Raw genomic sequence first — 21,326 nt, forward strand, 5'->3', positions numbered from 1 at the left:
TGGTTAAGCGCTTGCCTGTGAAGCCTAAGGACCCCAGTTCAAGGCTCAATTCCCCAGGACCCAAGTTAGCCAGATGCACAAGGGGGCGCATGTGTTTGGAGTTCATTTGCAGTGGCTGGAGGCCCTGGTGTGCCCATTCTCTTTCTTCCTCTATCTGCCTCTTTCTCTCTCTGTCACTCTCAAATAAATAAATAAGAATGAATAAAATTTAAAAAAAAAGATCTAGTGAGATCTAAGACATAAGTTAGATTTTTTTAATCTATTAAAGACTCAAAAAATCATCTTCTAAATTTTAAAATACATTCCATGTTTGTATGACAGTATATGTAAAAGTATTTAAGGAAGTATTGAATATCAGGAAGTAATTTTTACTGTTGGAGCTTATGGTTAAAAAGGTATGGGTGCTACTGGGCTCTAGAGAATTCCATAAAAACTAGGCCCATGGCCCATATGTAACAGGGTCCTTTATAAATGGGTTGTTTGTGTTTCATGATAGGAAGGTAAGGTTGAGCTGGAGAACAGCTCAGTCAGTAAGGTGCTTGCCTTGTAAGCACGGGGACCTGAGTTCAACTCGCAGAACCCATATTAAAAAAGTGGTGGCCGTGGTGGTGCCCTCTTGTAACACCAGCACGGAACAAGAGGAGACAGGAAGACAGATCCCTGGGGCTCACTGGCCAGCTAGATTAACCTACCCGGTGAGCTACAGGCAGTGAGGAGCTCTGCCTCAAAAGAGGTGGGTGGAGGGCTGGAGAGATGCTTAGTGGTTAAGGCGCTTGCCTGTGAAGCCTAAGGACAGTGTTCGACTCTCCAGGTCCCACATAAGCCAGACGTACAAGGTGACATAAGTGCTCAAGGTGGGCACAAGGTGGCACACGCATCTGGAGTTCGATTACAGTGGCTGGACGCCCTGATGTGCCAATTCTCTCTCTCTCCCTCAAATAAATAAGTAAAATATTTTTAAAAAGCAGAGGGAGGGCTGGAGAGATGACTGAGCTGTTAAGACGCTTGCCTGCAAAGCCTAAGGCCCCATGTTCTATACTCTCCAGGTCCGAGGTATGCCAGATGCACAAAGGTGAGGCAAGCGTTCTAGGAGGCACATGTGTCTGGAGTTTAATTGCTGTGACTGGAGGCCCTGGTGCACCAATTCTCCCTCCCTCTCTGTCTCTCTTCCTCTCATCAAAAAAAAAAAAAAATTAATGCTGTAGGGCATCTGAGGAATGATCACCCAAGGGTGTCTTTTGACCTCAGCTGCATGTGAAGCCTCATCTTGGAGAAAGGTCTAACCACCAAGGTTCTAGTGGTTTGGGGAAGTTCTCTTCATTAAAGGAACGCAGGCCCCCTAACGTTCAAGAAGAGAAAACCCAAACCACCAGTGCAGGACATGAGCTACACAACAGAAAGTCAAGATCCACACGGGGACCATGAAGCACTGATAATGTCTAACAGAAGGCAGGGGTGACCAAAGCTGTGAACTCTACCATCAGAGGACCCTCAGTGATAGAGACTCTAGTCTTTCAGGCCTTATCGTAGTCATAGCAACGGTGTGACTTTTGTAGCTGAATACCAGGAAATGATTGCTTTTAACAAGCTCACCTGTTTTGATGCCACAGCGCAGTATCTAGCTCAGGCATAGTGTACAGTCTGATTTGCTTTTTTCTAGTAACAGGATATATGGTGACCATTTTCAGTTGTATGAGCAAGATGTCGTCTCCTACAACTGTACTGCTATGGTATGATAGTACACGCTACAGGAAACAAAATAAACTTGGTTGTGTTTCAGTAAAACTTGACTCACAAAACAAGTCAGTACGTTGGCTGTTTCCCACAGACTGTTAAACCTTGACCTATGTTACCTAAATTGCAAGTGAGGTTAAAGGTCATATTTCTAGCATTGTTAGTAATTTATAGACAGGAGTGGAGTGCTTTTACCAGTATATATTGTAAAAACAAACAAACAAAAAAGAATAAAAAATAATGTAGGACTATAGAGGTCCCTGAGGTTGTAGCCAATATTTTTTTAGGGTAGGGTTAGAATTAAAGACCTGTGTTGGTAAACTAGCGGAAGACATACTAAACTAATGAACCAAGTGGAAACAAACTGTATAGTTAGCTAGTCCAGAGTTTGATTTCCCATCACCCACTTAAAGCCAGTGCACAGTGGCTCATGTATTTGGAGTTCATTAGCAGTGGCAGGAGGCGTTGGTACACTCAGACTCACTTTCTTTCTGTCTACCTCTCTCTTTCCATCCCTCACAAATAATAAATAGATAATAATTGATTGATTGATTGATGATGGATGGATAGATAATAGATTGATAGGTGATAGATGATAGATGGATGGATGGATGGATGGATGGATGGATAGAAAGATGGATGGATAGATAGATAGATAGATAGATAGATAGATAATAGATAGATTGATAGATGATAGATGGATGGATAGATAGGGTTTGGATTCATTTAATAGTGTCATTTGAGGCACTTGTCCCTCACGGTCACTGTTCATTTCTGCTTAGAGGAGTGTGTGACCATCTTCATGGTCAGGTGCTGTGCTTTCATGTCAGAGCCTGTGAGCTTTTTTTTTTCTTTTGTCTTTCCATGCTGTTTCAGTGAACGCCTCAGCCATACAGACTCTGGGAGCCAAGTCAAGTCTGACAGCGGTACATGGTAAGTTTCGATGTTTTATGTTGAGTTTTCACAGCGAGTTAGATGACTTATTAACCCAGAGTGCCGAGGGCAGCAATTCTATTAAAAAGAAATCACTTCAGTGACTACAAAGCAATTAATCAAAAATTTGGTCTTTTCTGTAGTATTATCGTAAACTGAACACACCTGCCAACGTCCTTGGATATTCAGTGCATATGCTGTCGAACTTACCCATAGCGATTCCAACTTTGAGTGGGGCTTTGATTATCCATGATCTTTGTGGAAGGGAGGAGCTGTTGAGTAAGACAGAGGTGACTTGCAACTAGACCAGCCGACCAGCACATGCCACAGGGCATATGTGGTTGTTTTTATAACTTTCAATGTGGCAGCAAGTCACCTTCTTTAAACAAACAGGTTCAACAATTGGTTAGGAAAATCCAGAGAAGACATGTGATGGAAACCAGAGGAAATTGTAGGATGTGGTTTCGCTGGATAAAATCGCCACCAGGATTCAGTTCTTAGGTCAAGCCAAAAGGATAGTAATTGCTACTACCATGACTCCCTGAATGGGCTGAATATTTGTAGCCATATTTCACTTCTTATAAAATGAAATTGCCAGGATGGAGAGATGGCTTCATGAAGGTGTTTAAGGTGTTTGCCTGTGAAGCCTAAGGACCCAGGTTTAATTCCCCAGCACCCACGTAAGCCAGATGCAGAAGGTGGGACATGTGTCTGGAGTTTGTTTGCAGTGGCTGGAGGCCCTGAAGCACCCATTCTCTCTCTCTCTCTCTTTCTATCTGCCTCTCTTTCTCTCTGTCTCTAAAACAAATAAATAAGTGTTTTAAAATAAAATTGCTCAGTTTTCATATTATGTTCTTTATATGCTATTCCTCTATGGCCTGCTGTGTATTACAAATGAATCACGATGGGAGGACCTTTTTCTTGTCTTACCTACAAATAAGGAAGAATCTGCTGGTTTCTTCAATCTACTTTTGGTTTTGGCCTTTTAAAAGAGCAGATGTGTAGAGAGATTGCTCAGTGGTTAAGGTGCTTGTCTGCAAAGCCTAACGATCCAGGTTTGAACCCCCAATACCCATGTAAAGCCAGATGTGCAAAGTGGCACATGCATCTGGAGTTTGTTTGCAGCGGCTAGAGCTCTTGGCACATCCATTCTCTCTCCTCTCTGCCTCTCTTCTCCCTGTGCTTGCAAATGAATAAATATTCAAAAGAGTAGATGGAAGCCAGGCATGGTGGCACACACCTCTAACCCCAGTACCAGAGTGCCGGGGCAGGACCATCGTTGCAATTGGAAGTTTCTCTCTTTGCTACTTTCTTACTGTTAGATTCCAAGGTCTGTTTTGGTTTTTTTTTTTTTTTTTTTTTTCTTTCTTTTCCTATCTTTGTTACTCAATACAGGACACACCACATACGGTACATTGCACTGTCTGGGCTAATTCAAGAGTCCTGATAAATCTTATCTGTCCTGAAGCGTGTGTGTTTATGGGGACCCTGCCCTGGTTGGCACAGGGATGAACACGAAAGTCATGACTTCCTTCTGTCGTTTTCTGGGACTGGAATGCTAGTGTCAATGATTAGTCAGATCTGGCAAGAGGCCCACACCCCTCAGATTATGATTAGAGGTGATGGTCACAGCAGACAAGATATAAGAGAAGACTTGGCCAGGGCTCACTGCTGTCCCCACGCCAAGTTACTGTAGTTTCCCCAGTGTGGTAGGGGCGGGAGAACATTCATCATGTATGCACGTATGGCATAATGTCAATTAGCCACTTACGTACGCTCCATATTTGCTTTCATCTCAAACCTTGGTAAGGTTCTGCATGTACTGTCTCGGGCTGAATTCTCCGGAAACAGAGTCTGAGGTGGACACTTTGAGGTGGGAGGTTTACTGCTTGAGGCATTGCACTGGGCAAAGGGAATGCTGAACCCACATCCAGCTACAGCGGAAACCTCGCCAGGTCTGCTTCACACGCACAGTCTGGAATTGTCTTCCATTGCAGTTAGGGGATGACAAGGGAACGATACTCAGTCAGACAAGATACTGGCTCCCTCCACCTGAGAAGACTCCTTGGAGGAGATTCACTCAGGCTTGCCAGGAGCCAGTACGGCCCACACTCCTGTCCTCAAGGGCTGTTTAGACAGAAATAAGATGTCTCCCAGGCTTGCAAAGACATTGCTAACCATGCTGAAAGTAATAGGTAGTGAATTCTGATTCTGAGCCCATCGGGATGAAACCTGAATTCTGAAAAAAAAAAACCAACAACAGATGATCATGATCATTTATTACTTCTATAAGTTTTCTCCTGGGGAAGCAAAATCTCAATGAGAGCCGGGCGTGGTGGCGCACGCCTTTAATCCCAGCACTCGGGAGGCAGAGGTAGGAGGATTGCCATGAGTTCGAGGCTACCCTGAGGCTCCATAGTGAATTCCAGGTCAGCCTGGGCTACAGTGAGACCCTACCTCGAAAAACCAAAAAAAAAAAAAAAAAAAAAAAAAATCTCAATGAGAATTTAAAGCCCAGGTATGGGAGCTTATGCTTGTCACCCTAGCATGGGTATATGAATCACGATGGGACCTCCTAGCAGGAGGTCCAGAAGATCAAGTCTACCCTTAGCTACACACAGAGTTCGAGGCCAGTCTGTGTTCCATGAGACCCTGTCACACACACACACACACACACACACACACACACACACACACACACACGGTGTTTTTCACTATTGTTGATTAAATTGCCCTTGGAGTTGTGTCAGGACTGAGATGTTACAATACCCACGCAGTTGACCCACATGCCCGTTGCTTAGGTTGGCTTGCTTACGTGAGCCCCACCAGGAAAGTGCCCATCTTATCTTAACAGTAAGGATGCAAAATCATTGCTTTTCCAAAGCTGATGTGCACCTTCTGGGTTCTACCTTCAGATAAAGACCTCCTTCACTTTGGCCTATAAATTGTGAGGGGTTTATGTATGCTTGACTTCCTTTGTGGTACAGCTAGAATGAGGGTTATAAAAACAATCTTCCTTGGTCTGTCATGATGCCAGAATTGGTCTTCAAATGACAGAAACTTTTTTTTTTAAATATTTTTGTTCATTTTTTATTTATTTATTTGAAAGTGACAGAGAGAGAGGGAGAGAAAGAGACAGATAGAGAGGGAATGGGCGCGCCAGGGCTTCCAGCCACTGCAAACGAACTCCAGACGCGTGCGCCCCCTTGTGCATCTGGCTAACGTGGGACCTGGGGAACCGAGCCTCGAACCGGGGTCCTTAGGCTTCACAGGCAAGCGCTTAACTGCTAAGCCATCTCTCCAGCCCCGACAGAAACTTTTGTTAAAAATTTATTTACTATTTGCAAGCAGAGAGAGAGAGAGATAGAACAGACACAACACACTGGGCACACCAGGGCCTCAAGCCACTACAAATGAACTCCAGACGCATGCGCCACTCTGTGCATCTGTCTTTACATAGGTACTGGGAAATTGAACCTGGATTGTTAGACATTGCAGGCTAGTGCCTTAACCGCTATGCCATCTCTCCAGCCTGAACTCTGACTTTCTGAGACAGGGACTTGATAAATTGACCAGGTGGGCTTCCAGCGCACGATCCCCTTGACTGCGAGAATTAGAGGTTGCGTGCCACCAGGCTCATCATCTCTAATAAATGTTTTTCACTTGGGGAAAGGTTTACCATTTGTAATTATGGCATTTGGGGAGGGGGAGTCTCGAGGTAGGGTTTCGCTCTAGCCCAGGCTGACCTGGAATTCACTATGTAGTCTCAGGGTGGCCTGGAACTCATGGCGATCCGCCTACCTCTGCCTCCCCAGTGCTGGGATTAGACAAAAGCCAGGTACAGCAGAGATACAGGGATGAAATGAAAATAAACTCAGTCCTCAAGGAATTTTTTTCTTTTCTTTCCTTTCTTTTCTTTTCTTTCTTTCTTTCTTTTTTTTTAAATGAGGTAGGGTCTCATTCTAGTCCAAGCTGACTGAAATTCACTATGTAGACTCAGGGTGGCCTCAAACTCATGGCGATCCTCCTACCTCTGCCTCCCCCAGTACTGGGATTAAAGGTGTGCGCCACCATGCCCGGCTCCTCAAGGAATTTATGATCTATAAAAGATACCACATGTTTGTAACTCTAGCACAAGGCAACAGACACTGATAAACTAACTGGGTATCCAGGCAAGTGAGAGATTTGGCTGACCTCTGGGCATTTGAGTTGTGGCTCAAATGTGACCCTATCAGGCTTGCAGCCATCCAAGGCAAGGCACACAGCAGGCAGAGAAGAGCGCAGAGCGCCCGCTGTGCTGGTGACGCACACGAAGGACTCGCTCTAGCACAGAGAACGCAGGAGACTTGAGAGAAATGAGGTTGGTCTGCACAGCGGTTGACCATGGCAGTGTGGCGTCCCAGACCGCAGCTTTCCAGCCGGTTCTTTGGACCACGCGCGGCTGTCGCTGAGCGTCGAGGATTGGACGGCGGGCCACTGGGCAGATGGGCCTGGCCACCGTATATCAAAGAGTCAGAATTGGGAGCTTAGGGTCTTGGTAATTGTGGATATAACATTTCTTCTCTAGGAGCCAGGGTTGTCATGACATGCCTGGAGAAGGAGGGACGAAACTAATAGTTACTCTGTGGGATTGACAACAGGAGAAGCCCGCGGCTGGGGCCCAGGTCAAGGGAGGAATCAAGACATAACTTCTGGGCTAGAGAGATGGTTAAAGCACTTGCCTGCAAAGCCTAAGAACCCAGTTTTTCTTCTTTCTTTCCTTCTTTCTTCCCTTTCTTTCTTCCTTCCTTCCTTTCTCTCTTTTTAAATAATAGACATACTTAGTATGGAAACATCATGTGTTGGTACCATCCTTTCCCTCTTTCTCTGCCCCCTTTCTGAAGGGAGCCCTCCTCATTGGGGTCACAGGTTATCCCCATGGGGATTGTGGGTTATATGTTGTGGGAGAAGCAGTCAGTTATTGTAGGAAAATATAAATCCTACGACTCTGGAAAAACCAGAGTTAGAACTGTCCTGTATGTGGTTCTTTCTCTTTTTCAAACTGGTAATTGTTTGCATAATTTAAAAATACCAATGCAGAATAACCAATCTGGAAAACATATATATATATATATATATATATATATATATATATGTGTGTGTGTGTGTGTGTGTGTGTGTGTGTGTGTGTGTGTGTGTGTGTGTGCCTAGTAGGTGTGATAGCTGAATGAATTTAAATGTTCCTTCAAGGAGCTCTGTTTGTTTCAAAATTAAAGTGCTCTCCTACTTAGCAATAACTCTAAATAAATAAAAATAGGCTGCATTCCAAAAATTCATTTGAAAGTAGTTTAAGCTACTTTCCTCCCATTTGGCTGGTGGGAGGCATGCAGCCTAGGTTGTTGGCAAAGCTGCAAGAGATGATTTATGTATGCCTCAATGTATTCACCTATGCGTCCATCCATCCATCTCTTTATGTAAAATAGAGTACCTGAAATACCCTTACATTAAAAAAAAAAAGCACACACACACACACACACACACACACACACAAACACAGACCTTCCAAGCGGGAAGGTATTAGATCTGCAATACCTAAGATTCATGCCTGGCTGCCTAGTGAACCCTCAGTAACTGTTGGCCCTTCGCCTACTTTGGAGGCTAGGGCAGAACGAAATGGCCTTCACCTTGAGGGTGCATTAGGACAAGAGGCTTTATGCCAGTCTCCCAGCTGCAGGTGGGTGAGCCTGCACACCCTGTAGGCCAGCCTTGCTGGTGCACCATTGTCCCTTGTCCAACTTCCTTCACTACGCCTGCCTTATACAGGGCATTCCCCTCCCTTTCGAGCGTGGGGTTTGGTTTTATTCTTGCTCCCGGATTTCTTTGTGCTGGAAGATGACATTTCCCGGGAGCTCACCTCCCCTGACCGCAGCTGTCCTCGGGAGGTGAGCTGGGAGCAGCCCCTGGCTCCTCACCCCGCTGCAGGACCAGTGCTCTCTCCAGCCTGCGGTCTCCCCTTGCAGCTCCGTAGGAGCAGAACCAGGGCTTGCAGCCCGGCCCAGGGACGCGGAGGGACGTAGCAGCGGGCTCAGACGCGCTGCCGACCCGTCACCTGGCCCACATGGCATCCTGGCTCTGTTCTTCCTGGTCAGCAGTCACTGAGTCTCACAGGCTGTGGGCCTGAGGTGTCCAGATTTCATACAGCCCACTGGGAAGGTCTGGCTTGTATTTACGGATATTTCTTTGAGGCGGACGGATAAGTGAAAGAAAGACCTTTTGAAGTTGAGGTTGATGATTGAGAAACCTCAACTTAATTTTATTTTTAATTTTTTAAATTTGTTTTGTTTTATTTTATTTATTTGAGAATGACAGACAGAGAGAGAAAGAGGCAGAGACAGAGAGAGAATGGGCGCGCCAGGGCCTCCAGCCACTGAAAACGAACTCCAGACGTGTGTGTCCACTAGTGCATCTGGCTAACGTGGGTCCTGGGGAATCGAGCCTCAAACCGGGGTCCTTAGGCTTCACAGGCAAGCGCTTAACCACTAAGCCATTTCTCCAGCCCCTCAACTTAATTTTTTTTTAAAAAATCCGTAGCATTTGAAGATAGTGGAAAATACATAGAATTATAAGGCATCATGAAAAAGTGACCAGTGTTAACTGACTGCCCCATCCAGGTGGGGCAGTGCAAGCCTGTAATCCCAACACTCAGAAGGTGGAGGCAAGAGACTGAGGTCAAGGTTATCTTTAGCTACATAGACAGTTTGAGGCCAGCTGGGGCTATATGAGACTCTGTTTCCAAAAAAAAGGAATAAATAAATTCTAAAAACTTGCTTTGATACTTTTTATCCCAGTTGATCCTTCCTATTTAGGCTAAAATTATATACATTACTCATAACATAATAAGTAATGTTAAAATAATATGTAAATATAAGTTTTATCATTTTAAATTGTTTGGAAGGAAACTAATATCACTTTTTAATAGTTTTTATTTTTATTTTACTTTATTAATTACTTTTTTTTCTCAACAGACCAGACATTCTCATCGCACATACTGGAACCAATAGAAGAACTTTCTTCAGAGGAGGAAAAAGGTGACCAAAAAGGGGTTGAGCGGGCCACACCTGCACGCATTATATTTATACGCTTAAATCCTAGCCTGAAAGATAGGAGCCCAGTAGTTTATATCATGTGGTATCAAAACCAAGAAAGACATTTCGGCTTGCATTATATTACCTTCTTTTTTTTTTTTAACATTTGAGGCAGGGTGTCCCTTTAGCTCAGGGTCACCTGGAACTCGCTTTGTAGCCCAGGCTGGCTTCAAACTCACTGCAGTTCTCCTGCCTTAGCCTCCCAAATGCTGGGATTAAAGGCATGAGGCCACCACACCTGGCATTGTGTTACGTTTTTAACCTACATAGAGTATTTATTTTGTCACCTTACTCCCCTAATATTCTGTTACATTTCCCTACTTTCCTGTGTTCTTATGCAAGCAGATTAACACATTTTCTGTGTCGAGGAACTTCAAAACAAAAGCCCTTTATTTCAATACAGATATTTTCTGGCGGCAAACTGACATGTGTGTCACATACCAGATCATATGAAGATATTTGTATCCAGTTGATTTCTCACACCCTTAATCTAAAACGAATGATTTTGCTTTTAGTAAGACTTCATTAATAGTCACACACAGTGCTTATCCTTATAATCGCAGCACTCAAGAGACTGAGGTAGGAGGGTCCCCATGAGTTTGAGGCCAGAATGGTCTGCCTAGTGATTTCCAGGTCAGCCTAGGCTAGAGTGAGACCCTGCAGAATAAAACAAAACAAAAAAGATTTAAAAAAAAAAAACTCATTAATTTAACAGAACATTATTTAGTATTGAAAATTGAATAGGCATCTTGTTTAACATCTTCCACAAATGTGACTATTAAAATCCTAGTTCAGGGCTGGAGCGATGGCTTAGTGGTTAAGCGCTTGCCTGTGAAGCCTAAGGACCCCGGTTCGAGGCTCGGCTCCCCAGGTCCCACGTTAGCCAGATGCACAAGGGGGCGCACGCGTCTGGAGTTCGTTTGCAGAGGCTGGAAGCCCTGGCGCGCCCATTCTCTCTCTCTCCCTCTATCTGTCTTTTTCTCTGTGTCTGTCGCTCTCAAATAAATAAATAATAAAAAAAAAATTAAAAAAAAAATCCTAGTTCAGCTGTGGAGAGCACAGTGAGAGAAAGAAGTGTTCCTTGGGGTGAGCCCGAGGGAAGAAACCCAAACCTAGGGAAGACCATTTGATACGGCCCTTGTGAGATGAAATGCCTCTGCTTGGAGATGAGACCCCTCCCCCACTACGATAGTACATTTACCACACTACCCCACATCTAGCTTGGGACCCTCACTAAGGGTGGGAGCTGTCAAGCATTAGGACTTTTTAGTTAGGTCTTAAGTTGCTTTGGCCCAGAGGACTGGGACTTTGAAAAATCATGCTGTTAGCCTTCTTCCCTAAGTGTTCTTGTCCCAGACCTTTCCAGTGAGCGGGACAGAGCTGTGGGAGCAGCCACGGGGTGCACTCCCCAAAGAGAGCAGTGCAAAATGGACTAGGAAGTGAGGAGTGGAAAGAATATGACCTGTTGTGTTTCCTTTGTCCTTTGTTTCAAATTATGGGTTGTTTGAAACAAAATGTCCTTTCCCTAAGAGTTTTGTTGGCCTCCCTTTTTTGTGTTAGTTTGTTTTGCAAATATTTTGAAAGGGATTGTAATTGCTACATTTTGAAATCTTATGTGCACTTAGCTTCTGCTAAATTTATCTCTTTAAGACTTTCAGTTATTTAAAATTTGGCCTTTTGGACTGGAGAGATGGCTTACTAGTTAAGGTGCTTGCCTGCAAAGCCAAAGGACCCAGGTTCGATTCCCCAGGACCAACATAAGCCAGATGGACAAGGGGGCGCACGTGTCTGGAGTTTGTTTGCTGTGATTAAAGGTCCTGGTGCACCCATTCTCTCTCTCTTTCTCGTCTGTCTCTCTCTCTCTCTCAAATAAAATAATTTTTTTAAAATTTTTATTTATTTATTTATTTGAGAGTGACAGACACATAGAGAAAGACAGATAGAGGGAGAGAGAGAGAGAATGGGCGCGCCAGGGCTTCCAGCCTCTGCAAACGAACTCCAGACGCGTGCGCCCCTTTGTGCATCTGGCTAACGTGGGACCTGGGGAACCGAGCCTTGAACCGGGGTCCTTAGGCTTCACAGGCAAGCGCTTAACCGCTAAGCCATCTCTCCAGCCCAAAATTTTAAAAAGTTTTAAAATTTGGCCCTTTCCTCATAAGAGATACGTAAATTCAGAGCTTAGAGGTTAACTTTGGGAAACAGCGAAATAGTTCTAGTGATAAAACATTAAACTTCTTTTTTTTTTTTTTTTGGTTCTTCGAGGTAGGGTCTCACTCTAGCCCAGGCTGACCTGGAATTCACTATGTAGTCTCAGGGTAGCTTTGAACTCACAGCGATCCTCCTACCTCTGCCTCCCGAGTGCTGGGATTAAAGGCGTGCGCCACCACGCCCGGCAAACATTAAACTTCTTAAGAATGTTTCCTCATTTTGCTTGTCTCTGGTTTTTTTCTCTTTCCCCTCTGTCACTCAGTCCAATTATTCAACTATAATTTGACTGACTAATCAGGAGTCTTTAAGAGTCATTGAAGTTTTGAAGCAGACTTTAAAAATAGCTTTAGAAGTTACAATAATTAGTATTTTACACTGTGTAGAAGGACTGAACTCGAAAAATTTAAAAACAGGGCAGGAGAAATGGCTTAGCAGTTAAAGGTGTTTCCCTGCAAAGCCTAATGACCCGGGTTAGATTCCCCAGTACCCATGCAAAGCCAGATTGCCAAAGTGGCACATGCATCTAGACTGATTTGCATTGGCTAGAAGTCCTGTGGTACCCATTCTCTCTGTCTGTCTCTCTTTTCTCTCTCTCTCTGCTTGCAAATAAATAAATGTAAAGAATAAATATAAGAGCATTACAAGCGGTCACCTGTAGTGTTAGAATTGTGCCTTATCACTTTCTGCTTAGAGATTTAATGTATCTGTGTAATTTTACTTAACCTCATTAAAAGAAAATAACCCTTATTTCAGGCAGGGAAAGTGAGCAGAGATTCAATAAGAAGACACACTTAAAGAAAACGTCGAAGGCCAGCCTGTCCGCTAAGGAGCTAAGAATGCTGGTGGAGCAGAAACTGATGACCAAACTGAAAGACTTGGGCATTAATTCAGTATGTTTGCTCGTTGCTATATTTTGCTTACCAAATCCGGAAGGATCAGAAAGAGAGAAGGTTGTCTTAGTTCTGCCTACGTTTTCGAGACGATACAACTTTGTCTAGTTGATCCCCCTAGGATAACAAGTCGTAAGCCTCCAGTGCATTTCTAAGACTTTAACAAATACTAATTTGTGTAAGGGCCGGAGAGAAGCTCAGTGGGTAAAGTGCTTGCCATGCAAGCCTGAGCACCTGAGTTCGGAACCTTGGTATCCACATAAGAGCCGGCCCAGTGGCACATCTGTAATGCCAGCGCTAGGGAGGCAGACCGGAGGGTTCCCTGGCATTGGCTGGCTAGCTAGTCTAGCTGAATCTGTGTACTCTAGGTTCTGCAAGAAACTGTCTCAAAAAATAAAGCAGAGAGCAGCAGGGTGTGGTGGCGCATGCCTTTAATCCCAGCACTCAGGAGGCAGAGGTAGGAGGATCGCCATGAGTTCGAGGCCACCCTGAGACTACATAGAGAATTCCAGGTCAGCCTAAGCTACAGTGAGACCCTGCCTCGAGAAACCAAAATAAATAAATAAAGTGGAGAGCAGCTGGGCGTGGTGGCGCACGCCTCTAATCCCAGCATTCGGGAGGCAGAGGTAGGAGGATCACCATGAGTTCAAGGCCACCCCGAGACTCCATAGTGAATTCCAGGTCTGCCTGAGCTACAGTAAGATCCTACTTAAAAGGTGGAGAGCAACTGAGAGAAACACCAGACACCGACCTCTGGAGTCCACACACATGTATTCATGTGTGCACTTGACACACGTGAATACACAGGCAGAAAAGATAAATAAAATTATGAACTCATTTAAGCGTGGGAACATGCCTCCACAATAAGTGACATTATTTCCATTTTACAGAAAGATTATGGAGCATGATTAAGGCCATGTAGCTATGCATGAAGGAGCCAGAGGGGTCTCTGGGTGACTATAGAGCAGCTTACATTTTTGAAATTAACCTCAAATCATTGCTTATTACAGACTGAATATTTAGTAAACATTGTTGAATGAACAGGTATTTCATGTTGTTACCACACTGAATAACTCAGTACCTCATATCACATGCAAACGCTTCATGCTTTTGAAAGCTCTTCTTCGTATTAAATGCACGAACCTTAACAACCTGATGAATTTGTGTATCAATTAATGCATGTGTATCATGCACATATTATGTGCAAAAGCATGTTAACTATAGAGACATGTATGCGCATGCCTATTTAGGTGCATGCCCAACCATGCACATATATGGAGTACATGCATGCGTTTACCTTATTTTTTTATTATTTTTTAAAATTTTTATTTATTTATTTATTTGAGAGCGACAGACAGAGAGAAAGACAGATAGAGGGGGAGAGAGAGAGAGAGAATGGGCGCACCAGGGCTTCCAGCCTCTGCAAACGACCTCCAGACGCGTGCGCCCCCTTGTGCATCTGGTTAACGTGGGTCCTGGAGAGCCAAGCCTCGAACCGGGGTCCTTAGGCTTCACAGGCAAGCGGTTAACCGCTAAGCCGTCTCTCCAGCCCAGCGTTTACCTTATTGATGGATGTGTTGTAGCATGTGTGTGTGCATGTGTGAGCGTACTAGCATTTGTGTATGCATATGTGTGCATTCATATGGGTAAGGCTGTGTGTATATGTACACACCTGTGTATATCCATACATGTGCATGGGTGGATGCATGTATGAACAAATATGAGGAGGTGGACGTTCTATTTATGTACTGATTTTTGTACTTAGGTGTATGTGTGCGTGCACAAGGATGAATTTGTGTGTGAGATCTATAACCACCATTCACAAGACGAAGTTGAGCATTTCTAAGAGCCTTGCCTCGTAAATGTAGCCGGTACTCTCCACCCAAAGCCGACAGGCTTCTGAGTGAACGTCACTCGCTCTTGGCCTTCTAGCCGCGGAATCATATGTGGTGAATGTACTGTTTTACATCTGGCTTCTTTTGCCTGTGATTTTGTCACATTATACATACTTGTTGGGGTAGCAGCGGTTTTTTCTGCACTTACTTCACTGTAGCACTGGACTGTGTGGCGCTCAGTACCCTGCAGGCTATCTCTTCCCTTGCTGGTGGATGTGCTCGTCGGGCTCTGCTTAGCCAGTGAGTTCTGTGCATGTGTTTTGGTAGACACAGGCCATCAAAACACAGTTCTCTTCTTGTGTATGCATGAGTGGTGTTCATGCATTCATGCATGTGTGGGTATGCATGCTCATGTGTACACATGTGTGTGGAGGCCAGGAGTCAACATTACATGTCTTCCTCAATTGCTCTCCATGTTATTTTTGAGACAGGGCCTCTCACTGAACCTCAAGTTGACCAATTCAGCTAGACTGGCCGGCCAGCAAGCCCTGGGGATCCCCCTGCCTCTGCCTCCCTGGTGCTGGAATTACAGGCATGCGCCACCACACCCAGCTCTTACATGGTACGGCAAGCATTTTTCCCACTGAATCATCACCCCAGCCCCGAAGTACATATATTTTTCTTGGATATATATGGAGGAATCAAACTTCTGGGCCAAAAGGCAGGCATATGTTTGGTATAATTGTTACTGCCAAATTGTTTTCCCAGTTCTGTCAGCTCACACCCTCACTGACTGTGCCTAGGGCCTCAGTTCACACCTTCACTAACCATGCCTGGGGCCTCGGTTCACACCCTCACTAACCATGCCTGGGGGCTCAGATCACACCTTCAGTAACCATGCCTGGGGGCTCAGATCACACCTTCACTAACCATGCCTAGGGGCTCAGTCCTCACTAACCATGCCTGGGAGCTCAGATCACACCCTCACTGTCCATGGATGGGAACTCAGTTCACACCCTCACTGATCATGGATGGGAACTCAGTTCAGACTCTAACCAACCATGCCTGGGGGCTCAGTTCACACTCTTCACTAATTGTGCCTGAGGACTCAGTTGCTCCATGTCTTTCATTGATCCTTAACATTGTCACTCTGCAGTTTCTACATAGATTTAGTTCAGTTTCGTTTCCACCACACTTAGGGCAATGGAAATCAAAGACGTTCATGAGAGTTCATAGTTCTTGTGCAAGTAGCTTCTTTTTCATTTGCTGTTTCCACATGATTTTGGGGTTTTAATTTTAATCAGGACACTATCATTATCCTAATATTATAAAAACACAATGATTTTCCCCTGGTGTTTAGAGTTCCTTCTTTTTCCCCTAAAGTTGTTTTCTGTTTGGTTTTTGTTGTTGTTCCTTTTGTTTCATGTCTGTTTTTTAAGTTTTGTCTATTGTTATTTATTTGCATGTGACACACAGAGAGAGAAAGAGGGAGGGAGAGAATGAGTGCACCAGGGCCTCCAGCCACTGCAAATGAACTCCAGATGCATGTGCCACCTTTGTGCATCTGGCTTACATGGGTCCTGGGGAATCAAGCTTCGAACCGGGGTCCTTAGGCTTCACAAGCAAGCACTTAACTGCTAAGCCATCTCTCCAGCCCTCTCTGAGTTTTCAGAGTTAAATTTAGAAACTTATCCAGTTGGAAATATTTGTTTAGTAAGCACCTTTCCATTTATTTGAAATGATGTTTTTATTATGTACGATACACACACACACACACACACACACACACACACACATATCCGTACACATGCACAGACATACATACACACACATGTGGATTTATTTCTGGACTTCCAGTTGCTTCATCATACTTTTATTCCTTGGTCAAAACCATAAAGATTTCCTTACAGGGGCTTTGTCATATCTTTTAGTATCTTCTTTAAGCCATTCTTTCTCCATTAGTCTTTTAATTAAAAAAAAAAATTAGGCAGTTATTCCATTTTTTATTTTCCAGCAAACTTTACAAAATAGCCTAGTTCCAAAAAAGAAAACATAGTTGGATTCTGATTAGAGTTGGGACGAGTTGACAGCTGCATGCATTAGGTCATTCTGTCCAGCCACAGAGCACAGGCAGAGTCGATCATCATGGAGACATGGTAGGTCCAGATGGTAGATGATCGGAAGTGAAATGAGGGAGCCTGGGGCAGAGCAATCAAGTAACTGAGATCAGAGAAAAGTGCCTGGAGGTGGCATTTAACCTGATGATAGAGATTTCTGTCCTGGGTCACTGTGTGGGTAATGGAACTTTTCCCTGGGATGGGGAGGGAAGGAGAAGGGGATGAGAATGAAGATGGGAAATGGGTTTGTATGTGAAACACTTATCAACTGATGAACCCTTCAAGTAGCTGTCTTCTGTCTAGAGTTCCATCAAAATCAGACCTTCTCAGATCACCTCTTTAATTATGGTCACTTCCTAATTGAACTCACCTCTGACAGCTTTCCCCACCCTGTGGAGTGATCTTTGACCTCTTTAAGTTGGCCTTCAGCCTCATTTTCTGGTCTTATCATCTACATTTTGTAGGATTAGCCTGTGGGGCACATTTTGTGTATTTCTGCCCCAATGCCGGTCTTTCCCACAAGGTGTCCCCAACTATCAACCATCTGTAAATCCCCTTCTTGTTTCTTCTTGTCTCTAACCTTCATCAGAGCACAGCCCAGTCTCCTGCTTCAACCTTCTTTGGGGGTTGGGAAATCTGATGGCTTCTCTTCTTGGAATTTCTTGAGCCTTGGTCCCCCTATCTGGTATCAATTGCCCAGCCTTGATCATCCTGTCATAAACAGTCAGACATCTGATACCCTCATCTGTGCTGAGAGCCCTTTTTGGGGCCAAGACAGTATGTTATATGTTGAAGCATTCTCTACTTTACATGACCCTAGAGCCCTGGAGAGCAATGTTCACATACGTCCACATAACGAAAAGCATTCCACTTTCTCATTGCTAGAATGAAGCAGAAGCAACTTAGGGGAGGAGAGTTTATTTTGACTCATAGTTCCAGAGGGTAGAGCCATCATGGCCCAGGGTGGGGGACGAGAGAGTATGTCAGGAACAGGAAGCCAGTGTCACATGGTCACATCTTCAGGGAGGAAGGGGGGGGTAGAACAAGTGGGACCAAGCTAAAACAAACAAACAAACTCAAGGCGCCTCCAGTGATAGACATATTCTAGAAACTTCCCACCTCCTGTAAGTCCCACAACCTTTCTGAATATCACCACCAACAGAGTATTAAGTATTCAGACACATGAGTCTATGGAGACTCATTTTATTTTTTAACTTTTTTTTTTTTTTGAGGGTCTCACTGTAGCTCAGGTTGACCTGGAATTCACTATGTAGTCTCAGTCTTTCCTTGAACTCACAGCAATCCTCCTACTTCTGCCTCCCAAGTGCTGGGATTAAAGGCATGCAAGCATGGTGGCACACGCCTCTTCAGCATTCACACGCCTCTTCAGCATTCAGGAGGCAGAGGTAGGAGGATCACATGAGTTTGAGGCCACCCAGAGACTACATGGTGAATTCCAGGTGAGTCTGGACTAGAGTGACACCCTACCTCAAAAAACAAAAAGACAAGGAAACAAAGAAAAGGCATGCACCACCATGCTCGGCTATTTTTTATTCTTTGTATTGACAACCTCCACTCATATACTCAATGTACCTGATTGTTACAGTCTGAATTGCTGGCAGAAAACACCTAACCAAGAGCAGCTTGTGTGTGTGTTTGGGGGGGGTGTGGAGGGTTACTTTGGCATAAAGACTCCAGGGGAAGCTCCATGATAGCACGAGAAGATGATGGCAAGCACAGGATGGACATTTCTTCCTGGCCAACATCAGATGGACAACAGCAGCAGGAGAGTGAGCCAAACACTGGCAGAGGGAAGCTGGCTATAACACCCATAAGCCCTCCCCCAGTAAGATAGCGCTTCCAGGAGGCTCCAGTTCCCAAATTGCCACCAGCTGGGGACCTAGCATTCAGAACACCTAAGTTTATGGGGGACACCTGAATCAAGCCACCACAGTGGTCATAATCCCCTTCCACCATCTTCTTTTGTCATTCCTCATTTCTCTCCAAGCAGTTCCTCTTCCATTTTGATGTCAGCTTTTTTTTCCCCTCCTAGTAGGAAGGTGCTGTGTAGAGAGCATCAGTCTCCGTGAGGTCATGAAGACAGCATTGCAATGCACTCCTTTTCTTCCTTTGGCTCTTTCATTCTTTTTGCTACCAAGCCTTGGAGAATGTGGTAGAGATGTCTTGCTTAGCTCTGAACACTCCCCTTTACTTCCTTTCAGCACTTTGAGTTTTGAGTCCCTGGTAGACCCCACCACCTAAAAAGAAGTCTCTCTAACCAAAAGTGAGAGCAGCGTTAATATACGGCATAAACATGAATATCTAGAGGGCACTTTGGCAGGCGTACTATATCCATTTAACCAAACAGCAGTCGTAGCTTCTCCCATGGAGGGCATTTTAAATCCCAAACAACCACAGCACGATAACTGATCAATCCGACATCTCATTCCTTCAGGATATACACGGTATCCCAAGTGAACAATTTAGTGCAGCCCTTGGAATCCTAGACTCAACCAGACACGCTCAAGAAGGACAAATACCTAATATGCTACAGATTCGGGAGTCCCTCGAACACCAGCTCAGCTGCAAACTTGAAGAGAAAGCTTTGTTATCCTCCGGTAAGCCTGTTTCCACCCGCCATTCATTACTGCAGCCAGGAGTTTAATTTCACCTTTACGTAGTCTCGGGTGTTCGCAAACTTCGGTGCTTCCCTGACAACTCACTCACCATCCGTACTGTAAATGCTGAGCTGTGAGTTCAGCTTTTACTTTGAAAGAGGCCCTGGATTCTGGATTCCACCCAGGGTACTGCTACCTACCCGTGGCCCTAACACTTGCGAAAGGGAGAGGCGAGAGGATGAGGGTTTCAAGGTCAGATGCGCTGTGAGTTTCAGGGCAGCCTGGTCTACAAGAGGCCCCACGTCAACAACAAAGCCTGGAGTCTGGCTGGACTCTGGATCCTAGAGATAGCTTGTTCTCTTCCATGGTACCACGGGAAGTATTGCGCCGTTTCCATTTTGGCTTCTCGCTTGCCACCGAGGCAATGGATGCTCATGCTTGACATGGCTCTTTCAGATAAACACAGCGTGCCCGGCATGGACGCCTTTTCAGCTGAAGAAGCGCCCAAAGCGATGCAGCTTCCTCCCAAAAGCAGACAGTTGGTTAGACAAAGACCTGTTTACACTGATAAGGTGGCTGTCTCGAAGTGAGTATTTTCAACCTTTTTTTTTTTTTCATTGTCATAACCTGCTTAGGTGGCCATGACAACACTCCACAGACCAGATGGCTTCCAGAACAGGATCGGGGTGTCATCCTGGTAGAGTTCTACTGAGAGAGCTGCCTTTCTTGCCATGGAGAGCAACTTCTCTTTCTGTCTCTCTCCCCCTCTCTTTCTGTCTCTGTCCTTCCAAAGATACTAATCCCTTCATGTGACTCTATCTCTTGTTGAATTCCTGCCCCTGATACCACCACACTGGGGATAAGTTTTTCTGCCTAAGTGTTACACTAGGTGGGTTCCAAACAGTGTGTCCCATAGCAGTGAATCACAGTTGCAATTCCCTTGTAGTTTCTGACTGATACCCAAAGTCTTTGGTTTCTCTTCTTCTTTGATATCAAAAGCAAAAGCCATCGATTCCATAGCAGTTTATGGTAAACATTATTTGGTGATAGGCCTTAAATATCTTTTTGTGTGTTTTTCAGAATTAAGAAAAATATAGAAGATAATTTTCCCAGAAAGTTTTCATCCACTACGTGAGTACTGGGGGTGGGGTGCATATGTGGAATTTTAGAAAATTTTAAACATTTTTTATTTATTTTCTTAAGGAGAAGGAAAAGAGAGACGGAGAGAGAAAGTGTGGGTACTTCTTTCCGCTACAAACAAACCACAGCAACACGCACCACTTTGTGCATCTGGCTTTCTGTTGGTACTAGGGAATCAAACCCAGGCCCGCAGGCTTTGCACGAAAGTGCCTTTAACCACTAAGCCATCTCCCTGTCACCCAGAAATTTAAACATTCTTCTCATTAAACTTTCCTCTTATTGTAAAGTAGAATGATCATTGTAGTTTAGTAAAGCCCCAGTGATCAACAATCATTCATTCTAATTAATTTTGAGTCCTTTGTGGTATGTTATCTGTGACATGTCCTTATTAGTCACATGTGGTCTCCGTTAAGAAGAACCACACCTGAGCTATTCTTCTGAAACCCAGAACACTTAAATCAAATGGATGGTGTTGCGTGTCAGTGGCTGGAACCACGATAATTATGATAACATCTTACTGTTCTTGCTCCTTGTAAGACATAACAAGGGGGCTGGAGAGACGGCTTAGTGGTTAAGGTGCTTGCCTACGAAGTCTGAGAACTCATGTTCAAATCCCCAGGTACCATGTAGCCGGATGCACAGGGATGCAAGCGCTCAAGATGGCACATGCGCACAAGGGGGCACACGTGTCTGGGGTTCGATTGCAGTGGCTGGAGGCCCTGGCATA

At 44.6% G+C, this 21,326-nt stretch overlaps 1 protein-coding gene across 2 annotated transcripts in view; it reads left to right on the forward strand.

Annotated features, from left to right (window-relative positions):
• Dzip1 (DAZ interacting zinc finger protein 1) overlaps positions 1–21,326 on the forward strand; it is a 78,135-nt gene that overhangs the window by 42,911 nt on the left and 13,898 nt on the right. For both annotated transcript variants that reach the window (XM_045144902.1, XM_045144903.1), the window contains 6 exons: positions 2,611–2,667; positions 9,672–9,734; positions 12,753–12,889; positions 19,297–19,459; positions 19,916–20,045; positions 20,540–20,590. In XM_045144902.1, coding sequence (XP_045000837.1) covers positions 2,611–2,667; positions 9,672–9,734; positions 12,753–12,889; positions 19,297–19,459; positions 19,916–20,045; positions 20,540–20,590 — 601 coding nt within the window. The remainder of the gene's footprint in view (positions 1–2,610; positions 2,668–9,671; positions 9,735–12,752; positions 12,890–19,296; positions 19,460–19,915; positions 20,046–20,539; positions 20,591–21,326) is intronic.

The sequence above is a fragment of the Jaculus jaculus genome, chromosome 3 (genome assembly GCF_020740685.1).
Source record: "Jaculus jaculus isolate mJacJac1 chromosome 3, mJacJac1.mat.Y.cur, whole genome shotgun sequence".
Taxonomy (NCBI): domain Eukaryota; kingdom Metazoa; phylum Chordata; class Mammalia; order Rodentia; family Dipodidae; genus Jaculus; species Jaculus jaculus.